The 15,726-nt window shown below is 46.1% G+C and overlaps 1 protein-coding gene across 3 annotated transcripts in view; it reads right to left on the bottom strand.

Annotated features, from left to right (window-relative positions):
* Positions 1–440: 440 nt before the first annotated feature.
* Positions 441–15,726, bottom strand: part of LOC106896386 — a 32,244-nt gene continuing 16,958 nt past the window's right edge. For 2 of the 3 annotated variants that reach the window (XM_014956356.1, XM_014956359.1), the window contains exons 3-9: positions 14,427–14,588; positions 11,321–11,507; positions 10,110–10,264; positions 9,026–9,052; positions 7,612–7,730; positions 3,046–3,165; positions 441–2,589 (exon numbers count right to left, since the gene is read on the bottom strand). In XM_014956356.1, the coding sequence (XP_014811842.1) occupies positions 3,069–3,165; positions 7,612–7,730; positions 9,026–9,052; positions 10,110–10,264; positions 11,321–11,507; positions 14,427–14,588 (747 nt within the window). In that variant the 3' untranslated portion in view covers positions 441–2,589; positions 3,046–3,068. The remainder of the gene's footprint in view (positions 2,590–3,045; positions 3,166–7,611; positions 7,731–9,025; positions 9,053–10,109; positions 10,265–11,320; positions 11,508–14,426; positions 14,589–15,726) is intronic. The other variant, XM_014956358.1, reaches the window with a different exon arrangement.

The raw sequence follows: 15,726 nt of genomic DNA, 5'->3' as shown, positions 1-15,726 counted from the left end.
GTCCCCAGTGTCTTCACCCTTTCCGTGGCGGTGGAATGGGTGAAGCCTTTGGAGGTGGTGTGTGCTGCCCTCCCGTGTCCAGCCACTCTCCAGCTTTGGAAGCAACAACACCTAACACAGGGCTTCTCGGAGTGAACATCCACGCTTGGAGCTTTGGAAGCAAAGCCCAGCAACAGCACCCAACGAAGGGCTGCTTGGAGTGAACATCCACACTCAGCTGTACCTGAACTTTCCAAAGGCTCTCCTCACCCTCTGGGTCTCGGAGAACAGCACCAGCCTCAAAAGAACAAACCCGCTTCCTCGCCAGAGCTAAAGAAGTTCTTTCAAAGCTCGGAGGTAACAATTCCTTTCTCGACCAGCTGTTCTCACCTGAAACCTTAAATGTGTGGCAGTTGCTATACTACAACCCAGGTGTTTTTTAATAAAATATCTGGGAATGATTACTATAATGGTGATGCTTTTATTAAATTTCTTATGCTTGTGTTACAATGCATCCTGGAGTGGAGAACTATACAGTATGTTACACGTTATAAATATATTTATTTCTGAAAATACATGAATATATTTCATATAATGCTGTAATAAAAAAGAGTGCTAGTTCATTTTAGTTTAAACAAACAAACCAATAAGCCTATAATATGAATGGAGGTGGTGGGGAATACCGGTTCATGATGCTATGTCTTAAAACACTTTAAATCAGTTTGCATTGATTCACATTCCTTACAGTCTCTGTAAAGCTCGAGGGATAATGGAGGGTGTAAGTTAATGCAGGATTTTAGTCCCCTGTATTTATGGAGATATACAGACTATTCACAGAATAATCAAGTTATAAATCTTTCTAGCTTTGGATGAAGCTAGCAAGATATACAGTGAATAACCAAGTCCTGCAGCAGCTACATCTGAAATATTGAACACAGCACCTACTTTAGGGTGCTAACTTTGAGTTAGCACAGACCATTTTTATATTTTTTTTTTAAATTGGGGTTTGTGGGGTTTTTGTTTTGTTTTTTTTTCCTTTCTGGAGGTGCTTAATAACAGCCCTTTTGAGTATTGGAGTACCAGGCCTGGGCTGCTGCCTTCACTCACCCCTGCAACCTATAGCTGCCCTGGGAGAGTGTGGTTGGGGTGTTTTGCATCTCAGAAGAGATCCTGCTCTGGTTTTGAGGACCCCAAGGGCTCCAGCTGATCTGGGTGAGCAAGGGGTAAGCATCTGCTACTGACAGGCTAAGCCTGCTGCAGCTGATCCACTCCTGCCAGCTTCTCAAATCTTGATTCCAAGGCAAGTTTGGGTTGAGGAGGGATTTTTAAACTGCCTTGTAATTACATTTAGGGGGTAGTATAATCTTTTAATAAGAGGCAAAGTTGGCTTATTTAAATCTTGACTCCATGTATGTTAATTATTGTGCTAGTACCAGTAAGAGCTGGTGTGCAGCGACCACTGCAGCCATGGAACCTTCAGAAGCATGTCCCTTGAGTCCAGATTGGTGGGCATGTGGCAATAAGGCAGCCACCAAACATGGCCTTGTAGCATGCAGCTTGTATACATACCCCCTTGTAAGGGTTGTATGTATTTGAATAACGCTTCCTTGCAGCTCTGCTTGCCCTCTTGCCTTTTTCAGCAGAGAGAGTACAGGCTGAGCCATACATAGAGCAAGGTGACTACCCCACCTGCAGCCCCAGGCCCCCACCTGCACAGCCAGGGGACTTAACTTTTAGCTTAAAAGTAAGAATTCAAGCCTGGTTCCCCACCACCACCAAAAAGATGGATAGCACAGGGGCTGGGCTGCCTGGTGAAGCTCAGGTGTTGCCTTGGAGGTACCTCCCAGCTTCTCAAAAGGCTGATTCCTGCAGTGCCCCTTGATCTGGTCTCTGCCATGAGCCCAGAGGATGCCAACTTCTGCATTGGGAAGCCCTGGAGTCAAGGGGCCTCTGCAGAAGGATTAAAAGGTAGTGGTGGATTCAGGAATGGCCTTGCAGGAAGTCTTGGTTTTACAGACTTGGTTTTCCTGTTGGATTCCAGTAAAATGGCAAAGCTGGCCAGATGATGCTCTGGAGGGAGGAGATGTGTTGGGGACAAGCAGAGACTGCAACTCATTACCTCCCCACCCCAGAGGGAGGAGATTGTCCTTCCGACAGCTGCTTCTGCACCGGGCAGGCACTCCCTGGCACTCTTCTAGATGCTGCTGTGTCCCATAAAGGCGAAGTTTATTTCAGTTGGAGAAGGTCCCCAGAAAGCAATGATAACTTAAAAGCTTCAGTGTTTCAGGTAATTCTTTTCCTAATCCGGAGAGGAGGAGGAAGAATTTCCAAATCTTGCTTAAAAGTCTCTGTTGGCCGTGTTGCCAAGATGCTAACAGTAGTTTTTTATCCGTGGCTTGACTTTTAGAAGTATTTTTCAGTTTCAGGAGCGAAGCCGTACGTAGCCGAGCACGCATCTGTCCACAGACCCTTCTCAACCTCCCCCTTCCCTCTTTCCCTTCCAACGCCCAAACCGTAGTTAACTCCCTTGACAACCGTAGGATGCAGGTTGCACAAAGTAACCCCAGGATCCTTGGTTTTGTGTCCGTTGGTGTTTCCACTCTTGCCTTTCTGAAACAGAAGCATGTGGTGAGTATGAGAGGTCAGAAAGGGCTTCTCTGTATTTCCCTCATGGGCTGAGCCTGGTTCTCTTTTAGTCTTATTATTATGGGCAGATTGTCTCTTTCCCAAGACTCTTGGTTGGCTTGTTATTTGGGAATCTTTTTGGCTGACTGCAGCTAAATGAATTTGCTGCTGTACTTTTGTAAAAAGTAGCCCATACAACTACAGATGCCTTTAAATTGTGGATTTAAAAAAAAAAAAAAAGTGGGGGACTATTAAAATGAAAGTATATGAACCAGTCCTCAGCTGGCATAAATGCATTTAATTTGAATTTCAAAAATCTGACCTGTTCCCATTTTTGCATATTGGAGCACGTCTGGATGAAGGAACAGGACTGTGCTGAGAAAAGGCAAAAAAAAATATCCCCAACCCACAAAGAAACACATGCTGCTTTACTTATTTTACCTTGTTCCATTTGACTTGGGTTATCAGAAAGGCCATATGTTTTCATTCTTTGTATTTTGCCCCAGAACGATCATGGAGTTCCTCTCAGTTTTCCTCAGCTCCGAAGACACAATATCTGGCCTTAACAAATGGAAAAACACAATTAAAGCTGACAGCGGTCAGAACGCGGGGCTGTGTTTTTAGCATTAATGTGCTGTGCGTATGTACCCGACATCCAAGCTGCCCCCAAAGCAGCTTCCCCCTCTCTGGTCTGCAATTCCAAAACAGATGATGTCCAAATATTTGTGGCACCATCCAAAAAAAAAATAAAAAAAGAGAGAGCTACAAGATGCAGCACTTAAAATGGAGTCACAATGTAATGGATGGATGCAAACATCGTTTTGTGGAAAGCAGGAAAGGAGATGTTTTGAAGAGCAATGCTAAGCTGGCTGCTGCAGACTGGCTCCAGCTTAGTTTTTTTGTTTCTTATTTATTACATACAATTGAAGTAAGTGTAACGCATCCTGTTTGGTTGTAATGGCTGTTAGCTCAGGCCTCCAGGACTTACGAAAGACAAACCTTTTGGAACACTTTTTAAAAATAGCTGCTGTTTAAGAAAGAAAAGCTGTAGTTTTGGGGTGGTGTGTTTTTTTTAATGCAGTATTTCAAAGCTATTTACAGAAAATAAATATCTAATAGCTATTTACTTGAAATAACAATAATAGATATTTACTTCAAGGCTTTGATTTGAAAAAATTTTCCAGCTCAAAGTCCTGACTGATGTGGTACAGGCTCTTTATTTTTGCCAGCTACTAATCTGTTTTCTTTTTAAACTAAATGTTGTATACTATGTTGGTTTTTTTATTCAGCTGTCAATTCTTTTAAAATGAGATGGTCAAACTTCTGCCTTGATATTATCCTTTAATTCTTTGGCTGCTTCTCAAGCCCGACTGCAGAGATCTCCCTTGGTGGTAATGTCCTATGTGAAGAGCAGCGTTCAGCCCCAGCTCTGTGGCCCTAGGGCCATTTGCTAGACTACACTAAAGATGGGGTTTTGTGATGTTAGACCTGCCCAGTCCTTCCTAACTTACTTCATCCTAACCACGAAGCTGTCATCATACAACAGCAAGCTTTTGGTGGCCATCAGGCTGAAACTAGCACCCTCAGCATGAAAGGCATCGCAGGTTGAGGTCAGCTGGTTCCCACGCAGCTGCATTAAAGCTCCCACAGATAAGGCAGGTGGGTGTTCCTGCACAGGAATGCCAGGCTGGCATCGCCCAGGTTAGATCCTGCCCTGGAAAAGGGGTTGGGAACAGCATCAGAAAAGCTCCTGAGCACAATTGCTTTCGTTGAGGTGGCTCTACCAGGGCTGGAACAACCGCTGGACCAGTCTGCTGCCCTGCAGCAGTCAGGGCAAGGAGTGGGAGACTGTACATCCCGTCTGTTTGCCCTCAAAGGGAGCTAAGGAACGTAAGGAAAAACGACATAAAGGTGCTAATGTGTTCCTCCTTGAACCTGGATTTTGGGGGATTGTTTGTGACGCAATCCAGCCAGAGACAGCTTCACACATTTAATAGCGTCAGATGGAGTGGCAATGTCCAGGCAATAAATTGGTCAAGGTAGGCTCCTACAGAACTTGCTGCCCAGCTTTCACAAGCCAAGCTGGGTTCTCTCTTCACTGGTCAAAGCAGCATCAGATTCTTAATTGTCTAACAAGGGCAAGTATTTCATCATATGGTGCTCCACTATCATTTGAGAACAGTTTTCTGTCACTAAAACCAGCCGGAGTGGAAAGGCAAAAACTTCTCATCTTAGGAGTTATTCGAGCTGGAACTCAGTTCCTTGCCCTTTCTGGAGGGATAATTCTGCAATGATTTCAGGGAAGAAAAAAAATCTGCTTTTCCTGCCATAGGCAAGATCCAGGTCCCTGCGCTGCTTAAATTCATAACACTGTGATCAAGTCATTCATCAGCCTGTTCTGGCCCCCTGCACAAAACAGACATTGCTTTGCGGGAATAAATGTACTAGCAGGGAAAAGAAAATGAAATGAAAACCTGGGCCTGCTTAGAACAATGTAAGACAAACCATCCAGTCTTGTGCCAGTATGTTTACCTTGGCAGGCCCCCTCTCTCCTGCTGGAAGAACCCAGTTCTCTCTCTACTATGAGAATTCTTTTTGTGGATGTTTTTTTTTAAAAAAAAAAAAAAAAAAAAAAAGGCAGAAAAGAAAAACAAAACAACCGCCCTGGAGCAGATCATTCATCATACACAGAGTGGGAGCATGAAAGGGGATTTGCTTTGACCTAGTTACAAAAACAAAAACAAAGAGGCTTTCTCTAATTGCCCAAATGACTCAAGTGGGACTGGGTGTCAAAAGCAACAACTCTCTGCTTCCTTCAGAGCTGTACCTTAACGCAGGGCACCGGGCTCCAACCTGCTCCAGTTCAAGACCTTTGGGAGCTGTCTCTGGGCTCAAGGAAGCCCAGGTAAGCAAAAGCCAGCCAACTCCATACACCAGCGTGTACAAACAGGACCAGGAGCCAGGACAAACATGTTTCATAAATTATAACAAAGACAGTGGCTTTAAATGCTGAAAGTATCAAGTCTTCAATGTTTTGCTTTGCCAAGAGCCTGCAGACAAGCAAGATTTTCTTGCTTTACCATTTTGGTGCTGCTGTAGGAAGGACCTGGCTTTCTGTCCAGCAGCAGCTGCAGGGCTGTCGTTGATCCACTAAGTTTAAATTTTTATTTCAAAGGAGCCTGAAGGCAGCTACATTTCCAAAATGCCATGGGAGCGAGGTGCCCAGCTTTTCCAGGCACTGGTGAAAAGACCAGTGTCAGTGCATTGCTATTGCAGGGTGTGGGGTAAAAAAGAGTCAGAGCAAATACAGACAGGGCTGGGGAACAGGAGCTAGGAAGAAGGAGAAGAGCAAATGGAGGGAGATAAGGGGCATGAGTAGAAACAAGGGTTATATGCAGATATATACGAAAAGAAAGTTAGTGAAAGAAAAGAGAAGGCTGTTCATCAGCTACAGAGAGCAGCCTGGAAAAATCAGCATACAAGATCTCTGGGACTGCCCAGTTACAGCCAGGTAAAAAAAAAAAATAATTGTCTATTTGGCATCTCATTGTACAGTAGTAGTTGTCCAGTGTACGTGTGAAAGCAGCAAAAGCTATTTCTGTTAGGAACTATTGGGCTGGCCCTTCCTTGGGAGTCCATCAATGTAGCCCGTGGTTCTCACGCAGGGTCCTCAGCGCGGCAGAGAAAGGGCCAAGCAGGAGGTTACAGAGACAGGACTTTTCTGAAGCCCAAATAAAGTCCTGGTTCTATTCAGGTTTAGAGGGAAGGTTCAGGAGAGAGTTTGTATTTTTTCCCCAGCTGGTTCACCATCTATTTTAGATGGAACTGTTTGATCTCTTTCTACTTTGTGTTTCTTTCAGTTTCCCAGACAATAGGAGGAAGCTCGCCTGTTACGTGTGCTTGGGCCCCAACCAAGCTTTTCCCAGCTGGAAAAATCACTCCATGAACTACAGAGGGGTTTGAGGGGTTGGTTGTTTTTTTTTTTTAGCAGCTGTAATTACAAGATTCCCAGTTCCCTTATGCATTTTGTAAGGTAGGTACAGGCTGTCTAAGGGGAACAATGGGACATTCCTGAGTGCTTAAACAACTGCCGTTTCCCCACCATCACCCCCTCTATAACCTGAGGAGGGTTTAAGCACGTTTGAGCTGTTTGGCTCAAGGTTGCTGAGATCTCAGCTGAAAAAACATAAGGAGGAGCCCAGCTCCACCTAATGCTCCTGCGCTGGTGAGTAACGTACCCAGGCTTTTCCTGTTACCTGATTACATGCAAAAACGCCCCAAATTCACCAGATGAGCTGGGAGGACTTGGCAAGCACATGGGGAATATCTGTGCAAGGGGTGGCTGGCAGCACCATCGTCACCTCAGACAGATATGCCCCACATGGTATAAACATATATAGTAAACCATATATTCATATGTAACTAGCCTGGTAGGCAAACTTGCCCGAGGGACCAGCAAGGATCTCTTAATAGAAATGAGACCTTTACTTGACCCATCACGTTCATCCACAGCAACAAGCAGGTGCCACTTGTGACCACATGCTCAGCAAACTTCACCTCCTCGGACGGGAGACCTTCCAGCTGATCCTGACTGTCCCATCACACCTTAGATGCACTATGGGCTACTGTTCCACTGGATGAAAGGTGAGCAGCTGGATAGAGGAGAGCATTAACCTTGACTGTAATGCTTAGGAGGGAGCAGAAAGGCAAATAATTAGGCTACAGAATGGCTCTGGCTAATTGTCAACATCCCCTTGCCCTGTTGGGGATAAGCACCTTCTTTTAGGGACCCTAATGTTTCCATTATTCTTCACACAGGTAACATCATCCAGTTGGGACCTTAGAGCACCTGGGCACTAGAGAAGGAAATGGCTGTGTTGGCCAGGACCACCATATGGAATGGAGAGAAGGTAAGGAAGGGTCTTCTCCAGCCAGCAACTCCCAGAGGTGAATCTCCCACCACCTCTTCCCAACTCTAAGTGAAAATCTCCCACAGCTTTGCCTTACCTGTACAACTGTGGGCAGGACCTCTTCAGAGCAGCAGAGTACAGCCCTAGCTTGTTCTGGTTTCTCAGCCGTGTCCTCCAAATCAGATCTTTCATTCTCCCCCAAGCATGGCTCTCACCCTAGGGAGCAAAAAGAAACCACAACTTGAAGGAGCAGAGGCGAGCTGAGCTGCTGGCAGACCCCATCTGGCCAAGGCATGATATTTTGGGGTACACCAGGGTGGCAGGAAAAGGGAAGCTTCTCTATTTTACATGGATAAGAATCAGGTCCCATAAAAGGATTTTTAACACCTTGCAGTGGTTCCCAGTGGCCAACCTGGACCTGTACAGGACACAGCCAGACAGGATGGATCAGCTGTCGGTAATACCATCCTTTTTTTGTATTTTTTTGGTAAGGTTTCTAGGACTCTGCTGTTCTTTCTGACAAGGTTTCAGAGAGTGAGGGCACTTCCCTGGTGAGTAGTGAGTAGCTGCCCAAAGGCACGTTTTACCTTATTGTTAGGCTGCACTAAAGGAAAAGATGGGTTTGGTTTCCTACCTACTCACACGTGCCCAGGGGGTCCTTTACAACAAAAACAACCCCAAAAAAAGCAGCTTGACTCCCTTGTCCTTTCTGTTAGGCCAGGTGCCTTGCTATCAGCCCTTTTCAAGGAGGTGACTTTTGTGGACCGTGAATTAGAAGAGATCAAGCCTTTGTTTCCCTGTCACGTCCACAAGCCACAGCAATTGGGCACTTACATTTGAAATGCTAATAGAGATTATCAGGAGGTCAGGGAGTCTCCTGAGGCCTCCCTCCCACACTAATGTTTGTTCTCTCAGGGCTGAGCTCATCTGGCCTTAGGAACTGAAAAAGGAGCCACGCATCCAAACATTTCATGTTTTAAATTTCCTAAAGTAACGGCTGGAAAACTTTGGGGAAAGAACAAAAAAAGATCATGCCCCAGGACTAGCATAATGGGGAGAAACAATTCCCGTTTCATTTGAGTGAAGTTCTCAAACCGCTGTCACGTTCGGGGCATTGTTCTGCCCTGTCCCAAGGTGCCTTCCCGCTGTGCCACCAGCAGAGCCATTGCTCCAGGAGCTTGTGGCCACCTCGGGAGCACAACCTGGCTGCTGCCCAGCCCCAGGCACCAGCCCAGGCAGAACCAATTGTGGTAATTCTTCTTGGGGCTCCGCTAAGTTCCAAAACTTCAGATGAGGTCAGGGGCTCAGCTGAAAACTGCAACACCGGGTTTCTGTGCTATTGAGTTAATCGCCCGTAAGTGAGACTGTTTGCTCATGGAAATATCAAACCTTTGTGTTAGCTACTAGGATTAACGTGTGGTGCGTGCTGTGGAAGGGTTTTGGAAGCCTCAGCAGTTGGTCCGTGATAATGTAGGTACAAGTTAAATATATTCTGCAAAGGCAATACATACCGAGATGTTCTTGCTGACGTCCACGCCCTAAAAGCAAAAGGCAAATACGTTGATAAATACCAGGACAGCAAGACTATCTATCTCACAGTGCTGGGAACAGACTGGGCTCTGCTCTCAGCTCTGCCCTGCAGTGCACCCAGAGCCTTGGTAAAGGCCTTTATCTCTTTACCATCCAGTCCCTCATGCATGTGGTAATCTCTTCTTTACTCCTTCATCCCTCGCCTCTCTTTTGTATTTAGACAGACAGCCAGCTCCTGTGTATAGCACCTGGTAGCCCAGGGACTAGTGTAACAGGATTCCCATACAGTACCTGACTGTAGAAGTAAATGGGGCATTTCATGCTCGGGGTACAAAACGCAATTCAATGTGACAATACTAAGGTGTGGTGTAACAAGAGAGCATGAGGATTCAGTTTAAAGAGTGTGGATCTCGATTCTGCCATCCTGTGAAGCCACAAGGGCTTCCCAAGTGCTTACAATAACCCTCACCCTCCAGAAGCTGGCTGGGCACAAGCCAGAGCATGGAGCACCTTTCAGGATTCAGCCTTGAATTGGTTTCTGATGTTCATCGAAAACGTTTGCAACCTATTTGCAACGCTGGGGTGGAAATTTCATGAGAAGGTCTTTCCCATGACAGACCTACTCCTTCCTCTTTCCTGTGGGGCTGGGAATACTCTGATTAGAGCCTCTGCCCTGGCATTTCAGCACTTCTGGTCCCCACTGGAACCTGAAAGTGCTGAGGCAGCCACAAACAATGGGAAAGAAAGGGAGAGGAAAAGCATTCCTCCTGGCTCCCTTGGACTTCAGTGGCATGGTTTCCCTGAAACATGCTTTAGGAACTGGAGCTAATTACACTGATGTGCTGCCAGTCTTCTTATAAGTGTTACCAGCTAAGGGCTGGTGCGTTAAAAATTTTATTGATGGTAGTGAATGTGTGCTTGGTTTAATCTCACTGCCCCAGCCTCATTCAATAGAAGACAGTTGGCTTGTTCTCCCAGGACCCCACTCTGATCTGCCTGAGCAGAACTTCTCCCTCCATCTCCCACAGATCCCACTCGAAGCCTGGCTCCAAGCAAATCACTCACCTTTCTTACTGCAGGGTCCTTGGACGGAAAAGCCTGTCCCTCAGCCATGCTACCAGCTTCTCTGAACTCATTCTCCTTGTTGTTCCTATTGTTTGATGACTTCCTGAGCCCCGCCATCGGCTGGCTGCTTCCCGATTCCAGGTATCTCTCACTTCCTGCAATGAAACGCAAGGACTTGCTCACATTTCTCAGCAGTGTCCTGCTAGGATGGCCCCTGGGCAGTGCTGCCAGCAAGCTGTGACCTCAGGTGGGATGAGAACCCAAGGACTTGTAGGGTGGATGGTAGGACTCAATGATCTCAAGGGTCTTTTCCAACCTGAATGATTCTATGATTCTATGACTTAATGGTGGGATGAGACCTCATGTGTTTTCATGCCACACTTCAGTGGAAAGAAGGTAAATGCTCCAATAAAGCGTCTGACCACAGCAGACTTTCTAATGTCTTCCTCATGGTCTTATTTTCCTTCCAGGCCTGCTCTGAAACTGCCAGGAAAGAGCATTTCTGAGTCTCAGCACTAGAGATCCCAAAGGCCATTTACACTCTTGACTCAATCCTGCTAGGAGGTGTGTCCATGTTCTGTGTTTCACCAGGTATTAGAGGCAGGCTGGAGTCCAAGGTTTGCAATAAACTAATCAACCTCGCTTAGTGGGCTGGTTCCCATCTAACATTGGATCCAGACTTTCCAGCTGGCTTTATCATCACTAGGCTGAGCCCACTCTTTCTCAGCCTTCTGGAAAAGTTGGTCTCTGGATCCAAGCTTTGCAGCTGGGGCTTATTTCCACTTGGTCTGTAGAATAAGTCATCCTCCAGGAATGTGTTCTGTGCCTGCTTGGGAGGGCAGGAGACTAATAACAGGCTTAAGGCTTTCCATCTTAGATCAAATCCTACCTTGGCTGGGGGCGGATTTTAAAGCCACATGGAGGGGCTGCACTAATGGGCCCATTCAGGAATGCTTAATTTCCAAAAGAGAGACCCATTTGGTAGTGCATTTGTCCTAATCTTTGTAGCCACAGCTGCAGAGCAAAAAGTCCTGCTTCACACATATGAAGAAGTGTTAAAATGCATCTCTTAGCTTTCCAGCTAAGGTTTAGTACCGCTAACACCTTGCTCTGTTCCCATCTCTCTTTCCTAAGGAAAAAGAAGTTGCTGCTCAACTTATTTCACCAGCCAGTGGCAAGCAGGAGGGCAGGTTAGAGGTATTTGAACTCACCGTTGCAGCTGCTCAGCTTTTCGGTGTTTGCTCCTATTTCTGGGATGATGGAAAGATCAGAAGCGTTTCCAGTCTGAACCAAGAGGCTGTGAGGTCTGCTCCTCCCAGCAAACAACGTCTTCACATCTTGGTACGAGTTGAGGAAGACGCTGGCAGCTCCACAGTGGCAATGCTGGAGAAGATACTCCTGCACCAGACAGGAAGAAAGTATGGAGACACTCTCAGGTAACCGTGCGGAGCGATGTTACACACAACCTGCAATCATTCCCAGCCCAGCGATGTCCAACCTTGTCCTGAGACCCATCAGGACCCAGGCAAATTATTTAACTCTAAAAGGCTGAGGAGCCTGGAGTTGGCAAGGTAGATTTTTCATGGGATTTTTTTTTTTTTTTTCATTGGTGTTTAACTTAAATTGCCTGACACTCAGCATCTTTTAGGGTTGAAACAACCCTAATAAGTTGGAATTCAATACAAGAAGAAGGAATTGAATGCAAGCTTCTAAACACAGAGCTGCTTGGCTAAGGCATTTGTGTAAATAAACTGATCTGTTATAAGAGGGACTCGCGTTTTGAGATAATGTTATTTGTTTTGGAAGGTGCACAGACAGCAGTATCTTGCATTTTTATTGATGGGATGCCGTAATTCTCTTACATGTTACCGGTGAGATTCTCTGTACGTGGCACTTCAGCTGCTGGATGGTGGGGAGGGGAGATTTTGTACCTTGCACAATCACGTTGCACAAGAGTTTAAGAGGGCAGGAAGCAAGGAGACCTTTATCCAGCTGAAGTGGAAAGGGCACCAAGCTGTTTATTGCTGTTGGCCTCTGGAGACACCCAAGCAATTGACAGCTTTAATGTAAATGTTTCATCTGGGTATGTTGCCACAGCAGCACGGTGCCTTGCAATACCTATACCTTTGGGTCGTGCTTTGAAAATCTGATGAAAGATGCTGCTTTTGGCCCTGGGCATTAAAAACTTCCTTGTAACGCAAAGGATGTGGAGTAACTGCGTTCTTTTTGTGCCCCAAGATCAACACCATACCCAGCAGCACCTGCTGTGGTTACATCTGGGAGGTCTCTTCATAAGGTCATCAAGATGGTGAGATCCAGGAGGTTCATAGCAAAGGTAAAGAAGGATATATCCCTTTATATTTTTGTTTTGTTTGGGTTTTTTTGTTTAAACATCCATGATTCTGCAAGCAAAAGCTGTTCTCTACAACTGAACAGCATTTTGCAAAAGATTAAATGTTTCGAAGACATGCTTAGAAGAGTTATGATGAAAGAAGGTTTCCAAATGTTCTAAGGTTTCCTGCTTGATCAAGGCTAGTCCTGTGAATGACGAAGTACCTTCAGCACTGCCTGGTACTTAATGGAATAAATCAGTACAGCTCCATCAGCTTCAGCAACCCTCATTATCTGAGTGCTTCTGGAAATGTCATCCATTTCTGTGGTAATGTCTGTGGAGCTCTCAAAACAGCACTGGGTGCACTGGACATCTACAATCCTCATGACCAGCTCTTAATACCATACTAACCCATCTTTGTTCTGAGGATTGCATCTTCTCTAGTCACATCTGGGACATGGGAACACTTCCATGCTCATAGTCTGCCTGGGGAGTGAACACGGTTTGGAAAGTAGCCTTAGGACCCCCTCCAAAGTGTGATGTGGATGGCAACCTCCATGTCTCGTGGCAAACTGGGGTAGTAGCATTCCTCTTCTACGTGAGAGGGGCAGTGAATCCGAAGAGGGAAATAAGAGATGCAGACACCAGAGGGATATTCAAGAGAGATCACCCAGTTTTGTAGAGCACGTTGCAAGTGCTGAACGTTACATCTGGGGGTCCAATTCCCCACTGAACAGCATGGGGCAAAGGCAGCTGAGAAGACACTGCTGAGAGATATTAGAAAATACCAAAAAGATCAAAGTTTCAAATATTGAAATGAAAGCACGGTGCCTTTCATTTCGGTGGGAGCTGGGAAGGAGGGGGCCACATAACACCAGATGAGGAATTGACCCTGAATTTGCAGCTTGGAAGAGTTACTTTGAGCCATGACTCACAGTTGTAAAGCTTCAGGAAATGTGTTAACAATTCCCAGGCTCTATGTAGGAGGCTGCATTCCTCCGAGCGTGAGAGATGGGTACATGGAAATGACGGGCCACGCTGCTTTGCAACCTGACTCACATCTTGGCTTTGGCTCTGAGGAGGAGTCGGTCACCTACTGCAGATCCAGTCCCAGCAGGTGGGAGAGCAGCACCAGGGGAGGAATGACGCCGGCGGGAGATTAAAAGACTCGCCACAGCATGGCTGGGAAGAAATAGCTGAGTGTGACAAACCCCTTGTGTTCCTTCAGGGGCGATAAAATAAATAAAAAGGGAAGGAAGGAAAAAAGCTGGGAACGTGGCCTGATGGCCAAAGATAAAGAACTGAAAAGCAGAGGTGGGGTAGAGCCGAACAAAATACGCAGGGGCTAAAAAAAAAATGCTGTTTAGGTGGACACTGAAATGATGTACAAATTTCAGTCAAATTCCACACCTAGTTCTGGCTGACAAAAGAAAAAAAAAAAGTGGAAACGCTGAGAAGTTTCATGTCAGAGCTTCATTTGGCAGCTCAGAAGCACAGGAAGGGAAAGAGAGCATGGATTTGGGGAGCGAAACCATTGCTTCTCTTTCCCATTTTGACCGTTTTGTGGGAAATCCTGAGATTCTGACAGTTTGAAACCAGAAGGAAAATAAAGAGCTTTTAATTCAAAACACAATTGCTAAGGAGGCCCGTGGAAACATTTTGTTTTGGTAGCATTGATGTGTTCTTAGGAAGTTTTCAACTGTGGAGAAGTAAAAGCTCCTGACTTTGAGTCTGGCCATTGCATGAGGTGAGAGGGATGCTTTTTAACTCTAAAAGGAAGCATTATCTAGGAAACAAAACTGAACAAGAACAGAAACCCAAGTCCACCCTAAGGGAAGCTGAGCCCACTGTGGGCTCCTTGAAGACCAGAGCACCCAGCCCAGGTGGATGTGGGGTCCAGTAAATCAGCATCTTCTCTAACGGGGAACTTTCCATCTGGGCCTTGAGTATACCATTTAATGGAAGATACTGTGGTGTTTGCTTACCTCTTTGATCTGTCTCATCTTCTGCTCTTTCTGCAAGCTGCACACTTGCTTCTGGAGACGCAGGTTGTGCTCCTGCAGCTGCCCAATCTTCTCAATCAGTTGGCAAATGTGTTCCAGGTACCCCAGACCAGACCCCAGGACTTTGCTGTTACCTTGGTTCACCTGCAATGACAATACAGCTCGGACCACGGAGTAATAACAGAGCAATCCTTAATAGCAATGGACGCAGTACTCCAGGTTGCAGTGATTTGCTCCTTTGTGACCAACTTGGGGGTACATTTTGTCTGCCTTTGCCAATCCACAACCATTACTGCACAGCTGAACTCAGACCCTCATCACTGGTGGGTCAGTGAAAGGGACATGTGCCTGAACCAAGCTGCCGAGCTGGAAGAACATCTTTCCACTGGCCTTTAGCAGATCCCAGCTCACATCCCCTGCTGCTGCTTTCCCAGCCACGAGGAGATGCTTGAAGACAGCCTGTGGGATCAAGCTGGCTGTCTGGCTATGGCCCTGTACCACTGATGTCTCCCCACCCAGGGCCTGCAGAGCCTCACTGCTGCTCAGCTGGAGATGGACAGAGGACAGGCAATGGTGCTTTCCAGCCTCCTGCTCATCTCTCTTATGAGAGGCTGAGAGACTTGGGTCTTTTTAGTCTGGAGAAGAGAAGACTGAGGGGGGAACTGATCAATGCTTATAAATACTTAAAGGGAGGGTGTCAAGAGGATAGCGCTGGTCTTTCTTCAGTGGTGCCCAGTGACAGGACAAGAGGAAATGGGCACAAACTCGAATATAAGAAGTTCCACCTAAACACAAGGAGGAACTTCTATCACTTTGAGGGTGGCAGAGCCCTGAAGAGGCTGCCCAGAGAGATGGTGGAGTCTTCTTCTCTGGAGACATTCAAACCCTGCCTGGGCTCGCTTCCACCTTGGCCCTGCCTGCCGGTGTGCGTGTGATAGCAGTAAGTAAAATAAGCCTCGATCTTTACAAAAGCAGTGCTCTAAGTTTATCTTACTTCAAAAAAAAAAAAAGTTCCCTCTACAAAAGCAGGAAGCTTACTCTGTCTCCTTTCCCACAACAATCTACATTTTTGGGGAAATGCCAGCCTTGGGACTCTTCCTGTATTTTCATTATGTCAGAAAGCTCATGGTGTGTTCAAAAATAATCAACACTAGGATTTACTTCTTTTTAAACAAATGATGATACAATGTTATTTATAAACAGGTATTATTATGTCCAGATGCTTTTGTGTCTGAGGTTGGGACAGAGGTCACATGAAATCATATGACTCCGAGCCAACCAG

This window comes from Calidris pugnax, unplaced genomic scaffold, assembly GCF_001431845.1.
Source record: "Calidris pugnax isolate Ruff unplaced genomic scaffold, ASM143184v1 scaffold196, whole genome shotgun sequence".
Classification (NCBI taxonomy): Eukaryota; Metazoa; Chordata; class Aves; order Charadriiformes; family Scolopacidae; genus Calidris; species Calidris pugnax.
The sequence above is the reverse complement of the archived record's forward strand: the minus strand, read 5'-3'. Positions and strand labels throughout refer to the sequence as shown.